At 43.9% G+C, this 20,768-nt stretch overlaps 2 protein-coding genes across 2 annotated transcripts in view; one reads left to right on the forward strand and one right to left on the reverse strand.

Annotated features, from left to right (window-relative positions):
• Nucleotides 1-2,366, forward strand: part of SH3RF2 (SH3 domain containing ring finger 2) — a 48,074-nt gene extending 45,708 nt beyond the window's left edge. Inside the window, exon 10 of the mRNA XM_030212633.1 lies at nucleotides 1,137-2,366. Coding sequence (XP_030068493.1) covers nucleotides 1,137-1,397 — 261 coding nt within the window. The 3' untranslated portion in view covers nucleotides 1,398-2,366. The remainder of the gene's footprint in view (nucleotides 1-1,136) is intronic.
• A 12,979-nt stretch (nucleotides 2,367-15,345) lies between these two features.
• PLAC8L1 (PLAC8 like 1) lies at nucleotides 15,346-20,747 on the reverse strand. Its single transcript, XM_030213430.1, has 4 exons — nucleotides 20,491-20,747; nucleotides 19,524-19,663; nucleotides 18,473-18,609; nucleotides 15,346-15,489 (listed from the first exon to the last, which is right to left on the reverse strand). The coding sequence occupies exons 1-4, from the start codon at nucleotides 20,745-20,747 to the stop codon at nucleotides 15,346-15,348; spliced, it is 678 nt and encodes a 225-aa protein (XP_030069290.1).
• Between the last annotated feature and the right edge of the window lie 21 nt (nucleotides 20,748-20,768).

Consider the following 20,768-nt stretch of genomic DNA (forward strand, 5'->3'; position numbering starts at 1 on the left):
CCATCCTGTTAGACTATCTCTGAAATGCTTTGATGTTCCCATGCATACCTCCTACCCACCCCCACCCTTAGACTGTCAAAGAAATGCTTGGATGTTTTACTTTTATATACTGTCATCTACCACATTTTGCTTATTTCCGATCTGACGAAGAAGGGCAACCTTCGAAAGCTAATCAAGAAATGTATTAACATAAGTATTCTGAATGTAGTTACTGGTACTCATTGGTCATCGTATTATGCATATAGGGCCCAAAAAATTGGCAATAAAAAATACCCACTTAAGCGGTATTCTATAAGCTGCGCCTCAAGTTCAGTGCAGTTTTGCAGTTTATTTCCAATCTGAAGAAGAAGGGTTACCTTTGAAAGCTAATAAAAAATGTGGTATCATCATATTTTCTTTTCTCTGTTTTTTTATTTATTTCTATTTATTACCTAGAGTAAACGCTTAAGTAGAGAGTACGCGCGTAAATTTAGGTACTTCCATTTGCACCAATGAAAATATGATGCAAATGCCCACACTTAAATTTACGCATGGAGCACCCATATTTTGTAATTATGGGTGGTAACTCAAAAGCATGCCCCTGTTCTACCCCAAAATGCCAATGACCCTCCCATTTCCACTCCCCCCCCCCTTTTTTTGGAGCACATGTAAATTTTAGGCACAGATCCTATGCCTATATTTACATGCATTGGTCCCAATTAAATCTAATTAGTGCCAATAATTGGCACCAATTGGCTCATTCTTCTATTAGATTGCACACGCAAATCAGGAATGTGCCTACATTTTGTGCATGGTTTTTGTCACCTTTTATAGAATCGGGGGGATGAAGTCATTCATGGTGCATTTCAGAAGAATGCACAGAAAATTAATTGCTCTCTGCCTTATTTTCCCTTGGTATTGGACGTCTGCTACAAACAGAAATCTTTGGAAAATTCTGTGCGTTTTAGGTTTATTGAAGTTTGATGCTCTTTACTCAAATTGTTGGAGAACGCCAAGCTCTTATTTCTCCTTTCGGAAACATTTAAAAACATTTCTGTTGAAAAAGTATTTAATGTAATCAGCAGAGTGGAGCATAGATCATTCATAGCATCAAGGTTTACTCAGTGCTAACTATTCTTCATTTTTTCATACTTTAGCAAGTGAAAATGGTCAGATTTCAAGCCTGCAGCCCTCCTCTCTCAAAACGGGAAATTATTCGCTCTTCTTCCAGTAACCAAAATGGCAGAACTGAACCAGTAACTCCAGAGACATCCCACCCGGAACAAGACAAGAGTCCTGAAATCCCTCCCGTTTATCACCAAGGATGCTCCAGCGCCATACAGCAGAAGGAGAACAGGAGACCACAACTAATGAAAGCACTATCATTCCCCACCAAACGAAATGGCATTGACAATTAGATGCCCACAACCACGCAACCTTCACTCCCAGGCTCCAAGCACCCCTCCCTGCTTTACCAGAATCAGGATACAGATTCCTAGCTTCATCTGAAGTGATGTAACTAGAATGTCGTTTTTGTAAGCAGGCTGCCATTTGATGTTTCTGAATTCCCAGTAAGAGGCATGGAAATGCTTTCTGAAACGGGTAGGTTATACAAGTCCTCCAGCAGTTTCTCGTTGCTTCACAATGACTGTACCGGCCAAGGTTCTGTTATACTCTGCATCTGTGTTACGCAGTGTGTCAGCATGTTCAGAACGTGATGGTCCTTTCCATGTGGCTGAACCTTCAGCAAAAACAATTCAGCATTATCTCCATCAAATTTCCTCAATATAATCCTTGAAGATTATAAATGTGGCCAGATCTCTTACTAGTTACAGGCAGGTGGCATAATGTTCTTCCAGGACTTCAGGCATGGTTAGTTAACCAGGCAGTACCAAGGGGATAGTTGATCTTTCTGCCTCTGTTCTAAGCACAATAAATAAATCTTCAAGCAGATTAATGGTGACATTGGGTCTCCCAATAAACTCCCCCTTGTTCCTTTAAAAATTTCAATTAACATCTTCAGGTAATCTTATGAACTGCCAAGCAAACACAATGCTACCTGTGTGATTTATGCCTGGTTTGGAATTAATCATGTGACTTTCAAAAAAAAAAATATATATATATATATTTTTTTTTTAAGAAGAAGAAAGACAGCCATATGTTTCTGGCTCTCCCTTATGAGCACAGCTGTTCTGGTTTAACCTATGGGTCTAAATGTTCCTGAGTCCAGGGCACTAATGAGAGATTGGAGAAGAGAATATGGTATCATGTTTGGGTTACACTGCTCTGTGCTTGGTGCTATGCTTAAGCTCATTGTAGAGTGGAGGAGTAGCCTAGTGATTAATCTCTGGGCTGACAACCAGGGAAACTCAGCGTCTTTTACTAAAGGGGTGTTCAGGTTTTTACCGCGTGCTAAAATTGTGGGCACACTCAACGTTAGAGACACCCATAGGAATGCATTTGCATCTCTAACATTTAGCGCGGGCTAAAAATTTGAGCACTCCCACTGCTACTTCTTGCAATCTTGGACAAGTCACTTAGCATTGCCTCAGGTGTAAACTTAGGGCCTCATTTACCAAACCATACTAGTGACTTCCTGTGCAGCAATGCCAATGAATGAAACCCATTCACAGTGAATGGGCTTGGTCAGTATTTTCACACTGGGAATCACTAGTGCAATTTAGTAAAGAGACGCTATCTGGGGCTAGGGCAACATGTTCAAGTTTCATAGGTAGCTCACCTTGAGCTACTACTGAAAAAGATGTGAGCTAAACAAGTTAATAACCGAGACATAGGTTGGGCTCTACTAGCACTCACCTGAGGTATAAAAGGTCAGAAAACAAATAGATAAAGCAGAAATGGCTCATTGTTATACTTGGATAAGATGTATTTGCTATATCTTCTTTTAATGTGTTATGAACAGTTCACAATAACAATCCAAACTTTAAAATCCATGACCCAGAGCTTGTTAGGAAATTAATGTTCAGTATTCCAAGCCAGTAAAATGTATCAGAATCCAAATCAACATCCCCTTTTAGCTTAGAAATTATACAGTAAACCAAGCTCAAAATCTACATTTGGGGACACAAAAGGTTTAATTAACATGTAGCTCTTTTATGATAAAATCTGAGTAATGGAAAGGGAAATGGGACTTGATATACCGCCTGTCTGAGGTTTTTGCAACTACATTCAAAACGGTTTACATATAGTCAGGTACTTATTTTGTACCAGGGGCAATGGAGGGTTAAGTGACTTGCCCAGAGTCACAAGGAGCTGCAGTGGGAATCGAACTCAGTTCCCCAGGATCAAAGTCCGCTCCACTAACCACTAGGCTACTCCTCCACTCCAATAGTGCATTAAGGGCTCGTTTTACAAAGTGGTTCTCCTGATGAGTGGCATGACTGAGAAGAAGCCCATTTAATTCCTATGGGCACGCAAATCAGTAGCGCTGCTTTGTAAAAGGAGCCCTAAATTACTTGAGTCATATATAACTGTCACCTACTAGGTGCTTTTGGAAAAGGTGATGTGCAGATGACCATCATATAATTTAAAAAAAAAAGAGCTTAAACAGTTAAGGGATAACAACTAAAATATATCAAGGGCTTCAGCATGACAGCTCAAATGAAGGGCCTCCTGAACATGGGGAGACCCACCTCAGAAGGTACAGGAAGAGTTCCTGCATCCCTCTTCACTGCAGGGGCTACTTGAGTGGCATATGCATTGCTTCCAAGTCAAATGAAAAGCCAACGAGTGAAGGAACGAAGAGCTGTTAAAAGGCAGGCAAGATTGCAGAAAAAGGAGTGAAAAAATGGTGGAATTCATTAAAAGAAACATGCGGAATAAGAAGTGTAAATGGAGTAACCTGCTGAGATTTCTGCTTGAGCTTATTTATCATAAAATTCAAGACCAAATGCTTAAACATGGGCACCTACTGTTAACATTCCTAAGCAAAAAATTATGGTTGCCGAGTTCGTCCACTTTGGAGCCACAGAATTCAGAGTGAGCAAACGAGCCAGCGGTGGCACATTTTTTACTGGACTGACTTGATAGTATGGCGAAGCTCATCACAGATCTTTCTTCATTAGGTCAGTGAAGAAATAACACAGTTGCACAGAGTTTAAAATAGTACAGGTCATCTATGTTAGGCTGTCTGCAAATTTAACAGAACAAAAATGCCCAACTCTATGTATTCCACTGCAATAGCTATAGTATGCGGAGTACCTTTCATTTGACCTAGCATCAAAAGAGGAAGCTTTGTGAATTCCTAAACAAATGAACAGTTTCATTGTCATCCGAACCAGCAGTCTTGAGTATCACGGACAATTGTGCCTTTGTATGTTCTGTACTTACAAGCATATAGGGGTGAATTCTATAAAACATGCCTAAAAAATTGGTGTGTAAAAACACGCTTAAGTGCTATTCTAAAGTTAGGCACAGTTTATAGAATAGCGCTTAAGAGCTATTCTATAAACTGTGCCTAAGTGCAGGAGTCGCACATAAATTTAGTCCAGTTCATTTGCACCAACAAAAATGTTGTGCAGATGCCCTATATAAATTTATGCACAGAACCCTCTTAATTCTATAATTGTGTGTGTAACTGAAATCCATGCCCATGTTCTGCCCCAAAACGCCCATGACCCTCATTTCTGTGCCCTGTATCCCAGGATACAAGTAGAATTTAGGTACATACATGTTAATTGATTTCAATTAGCAGCAATTACTTGTTAAAGCCAATTATTGGCACTAGTTGGCTTGTTATTCAATTAAATTGCACACACACCCAACTTTGTGCATGCAATTTTTGGCGACTTATGGAATTAAGGGGATTATGATGACGGATCAGGTACATTTTGCAGTGCTGGCACCTGCTCTTTCATTTCCCCCTCCAACACATTAGCACTCAGATTTTTCACAAACGGTACTGTTTTTAATGTTATGGGTTATGTAGTTTCAATTGTTTTATACATATTAAGAGGGTCTCTCTAAAGATTAGAGCATGTTATCGGCAGCTGGGCCCATGGGAATAAAATGGTTCCTTTTAATAGCATTCACTAATCTTTAGTAAAAGATCCCCTTAATCTTTTCCTAATATTGTATGCAAGAAGAAAAAATAAAAAGCTAGTGCTCATGTCTAGAGTTTAGGATGGGAAATATGTAAAGTTATATTTTCCCTGATGTTAAATTAATTGTAAAAACTGTTTAATATAGAAGAAAAGAATACTGTTCTGTAAAGCTATGGAACATATATGTGTATGAAAAACCTAAATATTTATTTTGTATGCTGCAATTTGTATTGCAAGTGTCTCAATGCTTTTACAAGGAGAGAAATTGGCTGGAATTTTAGGAAAGTGCACATGTTGTGCTACAGGAGGCATATTTGTAACGGTTTTGAAAAGATGTGTTGTGGTAGAGTTTTCTAAAGATATGTACCACTTAACCTCTCTCCCTCCAAGAACAGGAGCAAAGTATGCAGGCCACTCACAACTGACCCTTCTGTGGCTTTCCCAATACTTATTAAACCTTTTGACTGTAAAATTAAAGCATTTCTCTGGTGATAAATTATATTAAATCAATGAAGGCCGCTAGCTGGTATGTGGCCTGCTGTCTGACCCACAGGTAATATTTCTCCACTGTACTGATTTAAAAACTCTCTTGCATTTAGTTATAAAGCAGTAAAGTATGCGGTGTGTGTAATTTGAGGTAGATTGTCCTGTGCTAAACATTATTTATAAACTCTCCCCCCCCCCCCCCTCCCCAGCTATTTCAGTATTAAATGCAAAAGCTTTACTTAACATTTTCTTCCTGCATGCGACTTGAGTTTTGGAAACCAAAGAACTTTTGCCAGCACCTGATGAGGGTCCTGGAACACAAGCAGTAGAATGTGTGTGTTATGCACACATTAAGCACAGAGTACTAACACATTACAGCATTTTGTGGTATTTTCCTGGTTTGTGTGCGCTAAACTGTGCATTACTGAATTTTTCTGTGAGGGGGCAGAGAATGTCTCAGAAAAAACCCCGCAAAAAGTCTGCACATTCCAAAAGGAATGAATGCATTGGAGCAGATGCGGTGATAAAAGGAACAGGAGCCTTAATTAATTAATTAATTTAAAAGTGTGCCTGACACAGCTGTGTTTCACCCAGCAAGGGCAAAAGGCATTGTTAAATAAAACCAACATCTTGGGCCTAAAATCATAATGAATCCAATAATACTAAAACTTAACACAAATATCTCACGTAATAAATGAATATAACATAAAATAAATGTCTAAAATCAACAACTTGTACACATGCAAATTCACATACTACACTGCTGAACATAAAAGTAAAGCTTGTTACATTTCTTCATGGTATGAGCCTTTCACTCCACTATAGGTATTACTGCAGAAGGGAAGAGTATTAAAAACAATAGTGAAAGCTTGGATATTTATGATGATGTCTTTTACTGTTATGTTTTAGTATTATGATTTTGTGTGAGATATGTTGGTTTTATTAGTTTTAACAGTATATTTTGCCCTTGAAGCAGCCCTTCCTGGGTGAAACATGGCCGTGTCAGGCTCAGGCACACTTTTGATTATTATTTTATTTATTAATAAAACCTCCTGCTTCTTTTATCATCATGTCTGATCCATGGAAGCGTTAGCTAGCTAGCATTTATAATTACTGCATCCTAACTGCCAGATTCTATGCATTACGCCTAACATGCCACACCTAAATCTAAGCATATTCTATAACAATGCGTGTAACTTAATTGGCTTAACAAGCCAATCAGAATTGTTAATAGCACTTAAGCAATAAAGAGCACTAATTGGAAATGAGAATTTACATGCATAACTCATTCAACCTATGCAACTAAATTCTAATGCATACATCCAAAAAGGGGTGTGGTTGTGGGTATTCCCAAAGTTATGTACATTGTTATAAAATATGGTCCAGTCTGCGTAAATCTATGTGCAGGGATTTATGCCACGTTTTCATTGGTGTAAATGGATGGGCATAGTTTTAGGCATTGGGGTATCAACTAAGCGAATTCTATATATATCACACCTAAATCATATAGAATATGCTTAGACAAAAATGATTTCCACACATCGTATACAGAATCGCCCCCTAAGTGGTTAACATAGAAAGTCGGAGCATGTAGCACCTTCGAAATAGGAGGTGGTAAGTGCTTCTGCGTTAACTCTTGCAGTTTGCATCATTAATACAAGACTTGAAATATAAAATAGAAGTCACACCTTCAAAAGCTGCTGTGCTAAATCTCAGTTTAGCGCATGGGAAAATCCTGCATTAAAATACATTAAGCCTAGATTCTAGAACACTTAGTAAAAGAGCCCCTGCTGCTGTCTCTACTTTTCTCTTTAATTTGAGCTCTATTTGCATGGTCTCTCACTTTCACAGTACTTGCACCTTGTTTGCTTAATGCTTGCTGTAGGCAACTGCCTGAGCATCTCATTATCCAGTATTGACAGCTCAAGAGAGAAACATGTTTCCACTACACCAAAATGGGCCACTTCCAAAGCGAATGCTACATACCTGTAGAAGGTATTCTCCGAGGACAGCAGGCTGATTGTTCTCACTGATGGGGTGACGTCCACGGCAGCCCCTCCAATCGGAATCTTCACTAGCAAAGTCCTTTGCTAGCCCCCGCGCGCACCGCGCATGCACGGCCGTCTTCCCGCCCGAAACCGGCTCGAGCCGGCCAGTCCAGTATGTAGCAAGACAATACAAGGGAAGACACAACTCCAAAGGGGAGGCGGGCGGGTTTGTGAGAGCAATCAGCCTGCTGTCCTCGGAGAATACCTTCTACAGGTATGTAGCATTCGCTTTCTCCGAGGACAAGCAGGCTGCTTGTTCTCACTGATGGGGTATCCCTAGCCCCCAGGCTCACTCAAAACAACAACCATGGTCAATTGGGCCTCGCAACGGCGAGGACATAACTGAGATTGACCTAAAAAATTTACCAACTAACTGAGAGTGCAGCCTGGAACAGAACAAACAGGGCCCTCGGGGGGTGGAGTTGGATCCTAAAGCCCAAACAGGTTCTGAAGAACTGACTGCCCGAACCGACTGTCGCGTCGGGTATCCTGCTGCAGGCAATAATGAGATGTGAATGTGTGGACAGATGACCACGTCGCAGCTTTGCAAATTTCTTCAATGGAGGCTGACTTCAAGTGGGCTACCGACGCAGCCATGGCTCTAACATTATGAGCCGTGACATGACCCTCAAGAGCCAGCCCCGCCTGGGCGTAAGTGAAGGAAATGCAATCTGCTAGCCAATTGGATATGGTGCGTTTCCCTACAGCCACTCCCCTCCTATTGGGATCAAAAGAAACAAACAATTGGGCGGACTGTCTGTGGGGCTGTGTCCGCTCCAGGTAGAAGGCCAATGCTCTCTTGCAGTCCAATGTGTGCAGCTGACGTTCAGCAGGGCAGGAATGAGGACGGGGAAAAAATGTTGGCAAGACAATTGACTGGTTCAGATGGAACTCCGACACAACCTTTGGCAAGAACTTAGGGTGAGTGCGGAGGACTACTCTGTTATGATGAAATTTGGTGTAAGGGGCCTGGGCTACCAGGGCCTGAAGCTCACTGACTCTACGAGCTGAAGTAACTGCCACCAAGAAAATGACCTTCCAGGTCAAGTACTTCAGATGGCAGGAATTCAGTGGCTCAAAAGGAGGTTTCATCAGCTGGGTGAGAACGACATTGAGATCCCATGACACTGTAGGAGGCTTGACAGGGGGCTTTGACAAAAGCAAACCTCTCATGAAGCGAACAACTAAAGGCTGTCCTGAGATCGGCTTACCTTCCACATGGTAATGGTATGCACTGATTGCGCTAAGGTGAACTCTTACAGAGTTGGTCTTGAGACCAGACTCAGACAAGTGCAGAAGGTATTCAAGCAGGGTCTGTGTAGGACAAGAGCGAGGAGCTAGGGCCTTGCTGTCACACCAGACGGCAAACCTCCTCCACAGAAAGAAGTAACTCCTCAGTGGAATCTTTCCTGGAAGCAAGCAAGATGCGGGAGACACCCTCTGACAGACCCAAAGAGGCAAAGTCTACGCTCTCAACATCCAGGCCGTGAGAGCCAGGGACCGGAGGCTGGGATGCAGAAGAGCCCCTTCGTCCTGCGTGATGAGGGTCGGAAAACACTCCAATCTCCACGGTTCTTCGGAGGATAACTCCAGAAGAAGAGGGAACCAGATCTGACGTGGCCAAAAGGGAGCAATCAGAATCATGGTGCCTCGGTCTTGCTTGAGTTTCAACAAAGTCTTCCCCACCAGAGGAATGGGAGGATAAGCATACAGCAGGCCCTCCCCCCAATCCAGGAGGAAGGCATCCGATGCCAGTCTGCCGGGGGCCTGAAGCCTGGAACAGAACTGAGGGACTTTGTGGTTCGCTCGAGATGCGAAGAGATCCACCAAGGAGGTGCCCCACGCTTGGAAGATCTGGCGCACCACTCGGGAGTTGAGCGACCATTCGTGAGGTTGCATAATCCTGCTCAGTCTGTCGGCCAGACTGTTGTTTACGCCTGCCAGATATGTGGCTTGGAGCACCATGCCGAGACGGCGAGCCCAGAGCCACATGCTGACGGCTTCCTGACACAGGGGGCGAGATCCGGTGCCCCCCTGCTTGTTGACATAGTACATGGCAACCTGGTTGTCTGTCTGAATTTGGATAATTTGGTGGGACAGCCAATCTCTGAAAGCCTTCAGAGCATTCCAGATCGCTCGCAACTCCAGAAGATTGATCTGTAGACCGCGTTCCTGGAGGGACCAGCTTCCTTGGGTGTGAAGCCCATCGACATGAGCTCCCCATCCCAGGAGAGACGCATCCGTGGTCAGCACTTTTTGTGGCTGAGGAATTTGGAAAGGACGTCCCAGAGTCAAATTGGACCAAATCGTCCACAAATACAGGGATTCGAGAAAACTCGTGGACAGGTGGATCACGTCTTCTAGATCCCCAGCAGCCTGAAACCACTGGGAAGCTAGGGTCCATTGAGCAGATCTCATGTGAAGGCGGGCCATGGGAGTCACATGAACTGTGGAGGCCATGTGGCCCAGCAATCTCAACATCTGCCGAGCTGTAATCTGCTGGGACGCTCGCACCCGCGAGACGAGGGACAACAAGTTGTTGGCTCTCGTCTCTGGGAGATAGGCGCGAGCCGTCCGAGAATCCAGCAGAGCTCCTATGAATTCGAGTCTCTGCACTGGGCGAAGATGGGACTTTGGGTAATTTATTACAAACCCCAGTAGCTCCAGGAGGCGAATAGTCATCTGCATGGAGTGCAGGGCTCCTGCCTCGGACGTGTTCTTCACCAGCCAATCGTCGAGATACGGGAACACGTGCACCCCCAGCCTGCGAAGTGCCGCTGCTACTACAGCCAGGCACTTTGTGAACACCCTGGGCGCAGAGGCGAGCCCAAAGGGTAGCACACAGTACTGGAAGTGACGTGTGCCCAGCTGAAATCGCAGATACTGTCTGTGAGCTGGCAGTATCGGGATGTGTGTGTAGGCATCCTTCAAGTCCAGAGAGCATAGCCAATCGTTTTCCTGAATCATGGGAAGAAGGGTGCCCAGGGAAAGCATCCTGAACTTTTCTTTTACGAGATATTTGTTCAGGGCCCTTAGGTCTAGGATGGGACGCATCCCCCCTGTTTTCTTTTCCACAAGGAAGTACCTGGAATAGAATCCCAGCCCTTCTTGCCCGGATGGCACGGGCTCGACCGCATTGGCGCTGAGAAGGGCGGAGAGTTCCTCTGCAAGTACCTGCTTGTGCTGGAAGCTGTAAGACTGAGCTCCCGGTGGACAATTTGGAGGTTTTGAGGCCAAATTGAGGGTGTATCCTTGCCGGACTATTTGCAGAACCCACTGATCGGAGGTTATGAGAGGCCACCTTTGGTGAAAAGCTTTCAACCTCCCCCCGACCGGCAGGTCGCCCGGCACTGACACTTGGATGTCGGCTATGCTCTGCTGGAGCCAGTCAAAAGCTCGCCCCTTGCTTTTGCTGGGGAGCCGCGGGGCCTTGCTGAGGCGCACGCTGCTGACGAGAGCGAGCGCGCTGGGGCTTAGCCTGGGCCGCAGGCTGTCGAGAAGGAGGATTGTACCTATGCTTGCCAGAAGAGTAGGGAACAGTCCTCCTTCCCCCCAAAAATCTTCTACCTGTAGAGGTAGATGCTGAAGGCTGCCGGCGGGAGAACTTGTCGAATGCGGTATCCCGCTGGTGGAGATGCTCTACCACCTGCTCGACCTTCTCTCCAAAAATATTGTCCGCACGGCAAGGCGAGTCCGCAATCCGCTGCTGGAGTCTATTCTCCAGGTCGGAGGCACGCAGCCATGAGAGCCTGCGCATCACCACACCTTGAGCAGCGGCCCTGGACGCAACATCAAAGGTGTCATACACCCCTCTGGCCAGGAATTTTCTGCACGCCTGCAGCTGCCTGACCACCTCCTGAAAAGGCTTGGCTTGCTCAGGGGGGAGAGCATCAACCAAGCCCGCCAACTGCCGCACATTGTTCCGCATGTGTATGCTCGTGTAGAGCTGGTAAGACTGGATTTTGGCCACGAGCATAGAGGAATGGTAGGCCTTCCTCCCAAAGGAGTCTAAGGTTCTAGAGTCTTTGCCCGGGGGCGCCGAAGCATGCTCCCTAGAACTCTTAGCCTTCTTTAGGGCCAGATCCACAACTCCAGAGTCGTGAGGCAACTGAGTGCGCATCAGCTCTGGGTCCCCATGGATCCGGTACTGGGACTCGATCTTCTTGGGGATGTGGGGATTACTTAGTGGCTTGGTCCAGTTCGCAAGCAATGTCTTTTTCAGGACATGGTGCAAGGGAACAGTGGACGCTTCCTTAGGTGGAGAAGGATAGTCCAGGAGCTCAAACATTTCAGCCCTGGGCTCGTCCTCCACAACCACCGGGAAGGGGATGGCCGTAGACATCTCCCGGACAAAGGAAGCAAAAGACAGACTCTCGGGAGGAGAAAGCTGTCTCTCAGGAGAGGGAGTGGGATCGGAAGGAAGACCTTCAGACTCCTCGTCAGAGAAATATCTGGGGTCTTCTTCCTCTTCCCATGAGGCCTCACCCTCGGTGTCAGACACAAGTTCACGGACCTGTGTCTGCAACCTCGCCCGGCTCGACTCCGTGGAGCCACGTCCACGATGGGGGCGTCGAGAGGTAGACTCCCTCGCCCGCATCGGCGAAGCTCCCTCCGCTGACGTAGTCGGGGAGCCCTCCTGGGAGGTGGCCGCAGTCGGCACCGCACGCGGTACCGACGTCGGGGACCTCACCCCGGGCGATGGGCCAGCCGGCGCCACGCTCGACGGTACCGGAGGCGCAAGCACCGCCGGTACCGGAGGGGTAGGGCGCAACAGCTCTCCCAGAATCTCTGGGAGAACGGCCCGGAGGCTCTCGTTCAGAGCGGCTGCAGAGAAAGGCATGGAGGCCGATGCAGGCGTCGACGTCAGAACCTGTTCCGGGCGTGGATGCTGTTCCGGGCTGTCCAGAGTGGAGCGCATCGACACCTCCTGAACAGAGGGTGAGCGGTCCTCTCGGTGCCGATGCCTGCTGGGTGCCGACTCCCTCGGCGACCCAGAGCTCTCGGTGCCGACGCGGGGAGGAGACCGGTGTCGATGCTTCTTCGACTTCTTCCGAAGCATGTCACCGGAGCTCCCTGGCACCGACGAGGAGGACGTAGAATCCAGCCGTCGCTTCCTCGGGGCCGAGGTCGAAGCAGGTCGATCCCGGGGGGGCTGTACCGCAGGAGCCCTCAGGGTAGGGGGAGACCCACCCGAAGGCTCACCGCCACCAGCAGGGGAATGGACAGCCCTCACCTGCACTCCTGACGATGCACCACCGTCCGACGACATCAGCAGACGAGGTCCCGGTACCACCGACGCCGATGCAGCTATCCGATGTCTCGGCGCCGATGCAGAGGGCCGAAGCCTCGATGCACTGGCGGCCGAGGATGAAGGTCTGGACGCTGACGACGTCGATGCACTCGATGACCCCGGTGCCGATGCCGACGAAGAGCCCGAGAACAAAACGTTCCACTGGGCCAATCTCGCTACCTGAGTCCGCCTTTGTAACAGGGAACACAGGCTACAGTTCTGAGGACGGTGCTCGGCCCCCAGACACTGAAGACACGAAGAGTGCCTATCAGTGAGCGAGGTTACCCGGGCGCACTGGGTGCACTTCTTGAAGCCGCTGGAAGGCTTCGATGTCATGGGCGGAAAAATCACGCCGGCGAAATCAAAATCCGAAATGACGAATTTGAGCACCAAAAACTTTGAGGGAGAAAAATCTCGACCGAGGCCGAAAAGAGGCCTACCCCGACGACGAAAGAAAACTTACCGGGGCAAAGACTGGAAATACGGGAAGGGGCAAACGAAACCCAAGGGGGTTTGCGGAACACTTTCCGAACAAATTTAAATCTTTTCCGAAGAAAAAACACGTTGATTTGTACAAAGGACGCGCGAGGTCGACTCTCCGGGGCTCGACACGGCAAAAAACACAGCCGTACCGAGTGCGGACGAAAGAAGACTGGCCGGCTCGAGCCGGTTTCGGGCGGGAAGATGGCCGCGCATGTGCGGTGCGCGCGGGCGCGCGAGGGCTAGCAAAGGACTTTGCTAGTGAAGATTCCGATTGGAGGGGCTGCAGTGGACGTCACCCCATCAGTGAGAACAAGCAGCCTGCTTGTCCTCGGAGAATCTGAAGTATATTACAAAAAACTTCAGCTATCACCAGAGAGATGATTCAAGGGGTTTATTCATTTGCTTATTTTACATGGGAGCTGTAGATACAAGAGAATCCTGTGAGAACCTTTGCACTAAATGGAACTGTGTTTAAAAATGTTAAGTAGCTTTGACAGCTTTGAAATGTAAATATCAAGTAATTTTATTCAGTGGGAGGAAAAAAAAAACTGTACAATTCAAACCACATTACATGTTGTAAACTTTGTATTGTCTTAGATGTTTTTTTTATAGCATGAAATAAAATAACCTTATTTAGATTTATTAGGATTTTTTCTACCAGCTTTTTGAAGGAATTCACTCAAGGTGGTGCACAGTAAGAATAAATCAAACATGAACAATAGACAATTACAGCAGTAAAAATATTCAAATAACAATACAAAATATGGCATAGTATACTACTTATGTCAACACAGTACATAACATTTTAATTGACAGTGAAGGGTATAAGCACAGATGGACCACATAAATAAGAGCAGTTAGAAAATAAGGGGGTCTTTTTACTAAAGTGCACTGAAATACGGCCTGCAGTAGTGTAGACACGTGTTTTGGGCACGCAAAGAATCATTTTTCAGCGCACCTAAAAAAATTGCCTTTAATATTTTTGCCAAAAATGAACATGCAGCAAAATTAAAATTGCCACGTGTCTATTTTGAGTCTGAAAACTTACCGCCAGGCATTGACCTAGCAGTAAAGTCTCACATGGTAACCGGGCGATAATGACCTGCGTGCGTCCAAAAATAAAAAATCTCATATGCATGCCAAAAATGAAATTACCGCAAAAGTTACATGGTAGCCAGGCAGTAAGTCCATTTTGGCACATGTTGGGCACGCGTAGACGCTTACGCGGCTTAGTAAAAGGGCCCCAAGGTGACTAATCTAAAGAAAGTTGCACGTGATGTCAGAGATATGACTAAATGTTATCTCAGCTATGTCAGAAACAAGAAGTATCTGAATCTCCTTAATGCAGTATGGGGTAAGTTGTACATATAGCCCCCCCCCCCCCCCCCCCCCCCCCCAAAAAAAAAAAAAAAAATATTATTTTTTGCAATTTTGTAAGCCACAGTTTATAGAATAGTGATTATGCCCGGGAATTGCATCTAACAGGTACAGCCATTTCCACCAACTGAAATGTGGCACAAATGTGCGTGCTTACATTAGGTACGTAGCCCCATTATTCTATAACAATGCACGTTAATTTTAAGAACACTACCCATGACCACTCATTTCTGCGCCCCCTTTTCAAATTGCATGTAAATTTTAGGTGCATAAAAGTTCAATATTCTTTGCCTTTATCTGAATACAAATCCAGAGAGTTACAACATCTTTTTTTCTTTTCCTAAATTATCCAGACACTGAATATTGCCAGTCTCTGGCTAAATCACAGCTGTGCCCAGACTGTAGTGATTTTCAATGTCATGATCCAGATACTGCTTCTGAAAAGCCAGGACTAATCCTGGTCAGTACTACATATTTTTTTTTATACTACAACATATGTTCATTTTTAAAACATTAAATAATAAAAACAACACAGCATGCCACTGGTCCATCCATACTTTGAGATCATACTTTTATTATGGTAAAAAGATTGAAATTCCAAGCCTGTATTTGTATACTTTCAAGCGGTAGCATCTTTAAGTGGTGTTGCACTGTTAAGCTTGTATGTGTTGGCTGGAGTCCGTCTTTTCAACTCTCGGGCCATCTGACAGACAGCAAAAGGCCAGCAGCAGTATACAGCAACCCAGTCATCACCTATCGTACCCTGGAGAGCGCAAGGTTATTTTCAAATCCATTAAATAAGTCAAGATCTGCTTCCCAGTTTAATATACAAGTCCCGATTGTTGGGGGAGGGGGAAGAGCACTGCATTCCATCCAATATCTTATCCTGTACTTTACCTTCTTTCCACTTGCATTGAGTCTTTATCGAGCACATTACACACCATCTCAGCTTGTTTTTATATACACTAGTGTCCAGTGGTCTGCTACTAAATTTTTAACAAGCTCTCTCCATGTGTAGCAAGCCCTGCAAAATTTTTTTTTTTTTTTTTGGGGGGGGGGGGAGGATGGAGGAACACTGCAATCTTCTCCCCTCCTCTGTGTGGGCACGCTAGGCATACTGAGCCTAAATAGACTGCCACTGCACAAGTAGTCCCAAAAACTCAAAACAAAAAAACCCCTACCTCTCTGGTAGAACAAATCAAATAGAACATCCACAACCAGGAGAATATAACAAATGTATAGAAAAGAGGAGAGCCCTCAGAAATTTAGGGGGTCTTTTACTAAAGAGTGCTAGAATTTTTGGTGCGTGTAAACGCTAGAGACGCCCATAGGAATACATTGGCATCTCTAGCGTTTAGCGCACCTTAGTAAAACTTAAACCCCCATGTGGTAGTCACTGAAGACCACTTATGGGTGGAACACTGCACTTCATTCATTGGGCCGCTCGCTCGCTCACAGTGCTAATTTTTCATGTGCAATCATCTGCTCCATTTGTGCTAATACAAATACACTGCAAATAACCAACTAAGCCAGCACAAATGACATCAAAATGTAAGAAACTTATCTTGTGAGCTGAGCCCTGCACCGGTCAAAAGACCAAACGCTGCTAGTGTCCTACTTTCCTGGCTTTAGAGACCTGTTTGCCTTCAGGTCAGATATTTTACAGACATTTACCAACAACCCATATAATTTTTGTACTTTAAATGCACGACAAGTTGATCAATATAGCCCTATTGTATAACAAGGCAGTCCACATTTCTAGACAGAGGCCTAGATTTTTAAGTAGGGCTTCTGAATGGAAAATGTATTTTGTTGCATTGTTGCATTTTAGCATAACTTACATCATTTTAGTGTACATAAAAGGCATTTAGGGAGTGCAAGATTGAACAAAATGACATTTTTGTTCTGTTTCATTTTTTATAAAATGTTTTATTTATAAGAATTCAATTATCATACAATCAAGAAAAAAAAAAGCATGTTGTACAGAAAATCTCAGCCCACTTATAACAAGGCTCAACACGTATATTGATGGGTCAAGCCCAAGTTCACCTTATATGTAGGGGGGGGCAGAGATAGGAAAATCAGAAGAAAAGAATGTTACTCATAATACTCAAGTGTTTAGTGAAGGGCTGTGAAAACCTACCAAAATACAAGTTTCCCTTGAGGTACCACCAACACCAGGATCAGGCACTACAGATGAAGCTATGGGCTTCTTGGCTGCTAGAAAGCTAGTTAAGGGCTTTTTTTTTTTTTTTTTTACAAAGCCATGCTAGCAATTCCCACGTGGCAAATGAGAAGAAGCCCAGAGGAATCATTAGTGTGACTTTGTAAGAGAGGCCCTAAATGAGCTGGACCAAAAAATGTATACCACACCAATTGGTAATCAATAAGTCATTTACAGGTAAGCTTCAAAAAATAATGCACCCAACTGCAAAACTCCAGGTTTTAAAAGAAGAAATTGTGTTCTCTTCCTTTGTCTCTCTCGTGAGACACCAGGAAATATTAATCTTCAAATTAAGAAAAAAAGTCTTATCATGCTTTCACATGTTCTAAGTTCGATTATGCAGGTGTTACTCAGTTTGAACTAAAACATCTACAAATACTCAAACATGCTGCTCATTTCCTCTGCTGTATCAAAAGATGCAACCATGTTACTCCACTCCTTCAACAATTGCATTAGCTTCCGTCATATAAAGTTCCAAATTCCTACCTTGACTTTCAAGACACTTCACACTGCCACAAAGGCATATCTTTCTTCTCTTATAATCCCTTACATCACACCTTAGTTCTTTGAATGACCACAGACGAGTTTTACCTGTCCCTTCCCAGGCAAAATTAGAATCAACCAGAAATAGGGCATTTGATTTTCTTGCCCCTAGATTATGGAACAATCTGCCCTTATAATGCACTCTGAACAATCGTATAAAGGCATTTAAAGCTTCCCTAAAAACCTACTTTTTTCACTGCTGCTTTTGGATAAGTAGCAGGGATCTGGTCAGTCAGCCTATATTGTGGAATCTGAAAATTTGAGTATTTTCAATGGTTTCTATTTGTATTTTATCTAATTTAGACTTTGCTTTAATTTTATTTGAATTTAGTTTTTAATGGATTGTTCGCAATTCTGAGTGCATTGGTTCTTTCCTATAGTTATTTCAGTTTCCCTTCCTTTTCATTCCTAGGATTGTACACTGCTTTGACTTGCCTTTGGCAAATGTAGTAGTATAAAAAGAAGGGCTACCTTCGAAAGCTAATCAAAAGATTAATTGTTAGTCCAATAAAAAAAAAGGTATGATCTTATTTTCTTTTCTATATTTTGATTTCTATTACAAATAAACCATAAACACCTGACCTGAAGGTGATTCTGCCTTTGAAAGCATGTCAAAAATGTATTTAGTCCAATAACGTCATCACTTTAGATTTATTACCTTTGTGGTGGACTAACATGACAATCAACACTACTTTATCCAAAAAATACTCAGAAGAGAAAGACTTGAGTAAATAAATATAGGCCGGGGTTGAATTAATCTGGATCTAAATCTAGATTGATAATACATCACTACATCATGTATGTCATTGTCTAGGGATTGAATTATTAACTAAGATGTACAACAGTATTAGCAATGAACAGGTTGGTTTGGCTGTATTAGGAGCACTCAGGACTAAGCTGAATGATTTTTGTGCAACTGTTCTAGGCTATAATTCTTTTAACACAATTTTTCCTTAAAAAAAATTTATCACAGACCTACCTGTATTTTATGTCTTTCTCTGATGCCTGCCCTCAGCGCTAACGTGGACCCTGGCAGCAATGGCAAACAAAAACATTCCCCATAATGCTTTGCAAGGTGGCATTCTAGACACATAAGGCAACACGCTCCGCCGATGCCTGTTGAGAGCCGTAAATTAGAAGAGCTAAACACAAATAGCTTTATGCAGGAATTTACTGATTTAATGATCTTTTATTTCTGAACCTTAAAGTTTGCTCCACTTGATGCACAGCAAAAAGGGAAGGGAAGGGAAGCCTGAAATGCAAATGGTATATATAAGTGAGGCTCAAACTTTTTCCATTTGGAACATATATAACTCATCTAAAGTACTCCAAAACTGGAGTAAAAGGCTTAAATATGAGAGTTTCCAGTCTATAGGGTTTTACCAGTTTTGTGCCTACTAGTCGAGTGGCTTCAAGGATGCGCCGGGGAGCATCACATAATGTTTTTGAGTCATTTTGTGAACCAGCAAGCAGTAAAACATGCAAACTTGAAAGGAAGGGGGGGTCCCCTAAAAGCAATTGTTGGTCTTGGCCATGGACGTTTTAACTGACATGTGACAGCATTATGTGACAAGGCCGAAGCCATAGCCACCATCTTGATACATTCAAACCAAAGCAAACTATTGGTGCACACCAAGCCATGCATAGGCGATTCTTATATCTAATAAGCGTTTACTATTGTTTTGGATGACTCAATATGGCAGCAAATCCGCCTACTGGCTTCAGGCCAGATAATGGGCCACTATCTCCCTGCTCTGGACACTCTAGCCAATACTGTCTATGGAAAAATGTTTTGTATGAGGGCCCTTTTTCAAAGCAGAGCAATAAAATGAGGGTTAAACTGTATAATAGTCAACCATGTGTGTGCGCCCCAGAGGAGTAAGTATGGTTTTAGGCCCCAATTTGATAGCAAAATGCCAGGGCACGCATAAAGGTAGGCCATTGGGTTAGTATACCCAAGATATGTTATAACATTATCTGGAACAAATACATTAATTTTATCAAAATACAAAAAGGGTTCAGACACTTACAAACAACTTTATCATTGCAAGCTGTAAAAAGGCCAGTGCTCCACTCTCCTCCTGTTTGGGTGACTGTAGGAATGCCAGTGGGGTTGACCCCTACACCAGCAGGTTGAATTACCACAGGCGGCAATGACTTTTTGTTCCAGCTAAAAATCAGACAACACACAGTTGTATTCTTGGAAGATACTTAATGTTCATAAGATTCACCATTCTACAGCCTGAAAGAGCCCCAATGCAGAACTTTACAGCATATATACACACAATCCCACTTCTCCTTGCCTATAGAGCTAGTGTTGATCATTCCTAGTGTCTACAACCAGAAATGCCTCTGAAGACCTCTGGACTGCTAATTATGTAACATACATGTTAAGAAATAATAACTAAGTGAAGTGGGTGGCTCAGTGCATCGGCTTTACAACCCCAGCGCAAAAAAATAGTTGTACAAACTTTGCTCCATTCCTCCACCATCATAGAGTGGACCCACTGTGCGTTCTTACTAAGTGTTCTTCATGAAACTTGTATTTTTGAATGGCTTGATACAAAGCTATTTCAAAACACTTAACTTATAGCCACATAGCTCCACTGATGCAACACCGGCTTTCATTGCAACACTGAAGTCCAAACTTCACCATACCCATGCCATCACAGTAAGTTACCATGCTCATGTGGTAACAGTAATTGTTAATTCATACATTAATTGCTTAACAGGTAATGTAACCCCTAAGATTTTTTTTTTTAATGCACACACAAATCCCTGAATTCTCATTGAAAAATTTCCTTCATATCTTCCATGACCCCACAATCTAAAGGCACCTGTGTGTCATGTATTACTCCAAGATTAAAAAGGGAGGGGGAGGGAGCAGCAACCAACATGCAGGACACAAAATGAACTCCATAGAATAACCTACACAAAAATAATTCCTTCAAATCTAAGCCTGTGCCAAATGCTACAAAATAAGTACAAGAGGCTCACCATTCATTATGGCCTATATCGGAAAACAAAAGGTCATCGTCTTCTGGATTGGTTGGAAAACTCAAGCTATTACACGTGTTAGGCAAAGATGTCTCCTTTCCCCTAGCAAAGCAGTAACTGCTATATCTACTCATTAGGTGTGCAAAATTAAATATAAGTCCTCCCTGACTGCCTCTGAATACATTCAGTGTGAAAGTGTGAACTGCCAACTCAGCAACGTCATCACAAAAGACGGAATCCTGATGGCACAATGACATCCTGGGCTGGGGAAAGATGAC

The sequence above is a fragment of the Microcaecilia unicolor genome, chromosome 8, assembly GCF_901765095.1.
Source record: "Microcaecilia unicolor chromosome 8, aMicUni1.1, whole genome shotgun sequence".
Taxonomy (NCBI): domain Eukaryota; kingdom Metazoa; phylum Chordata; class Amphibia; order Gymnophiona; family Siphonopidae; genus Microcaecilia; species Microcaecilia unicolor.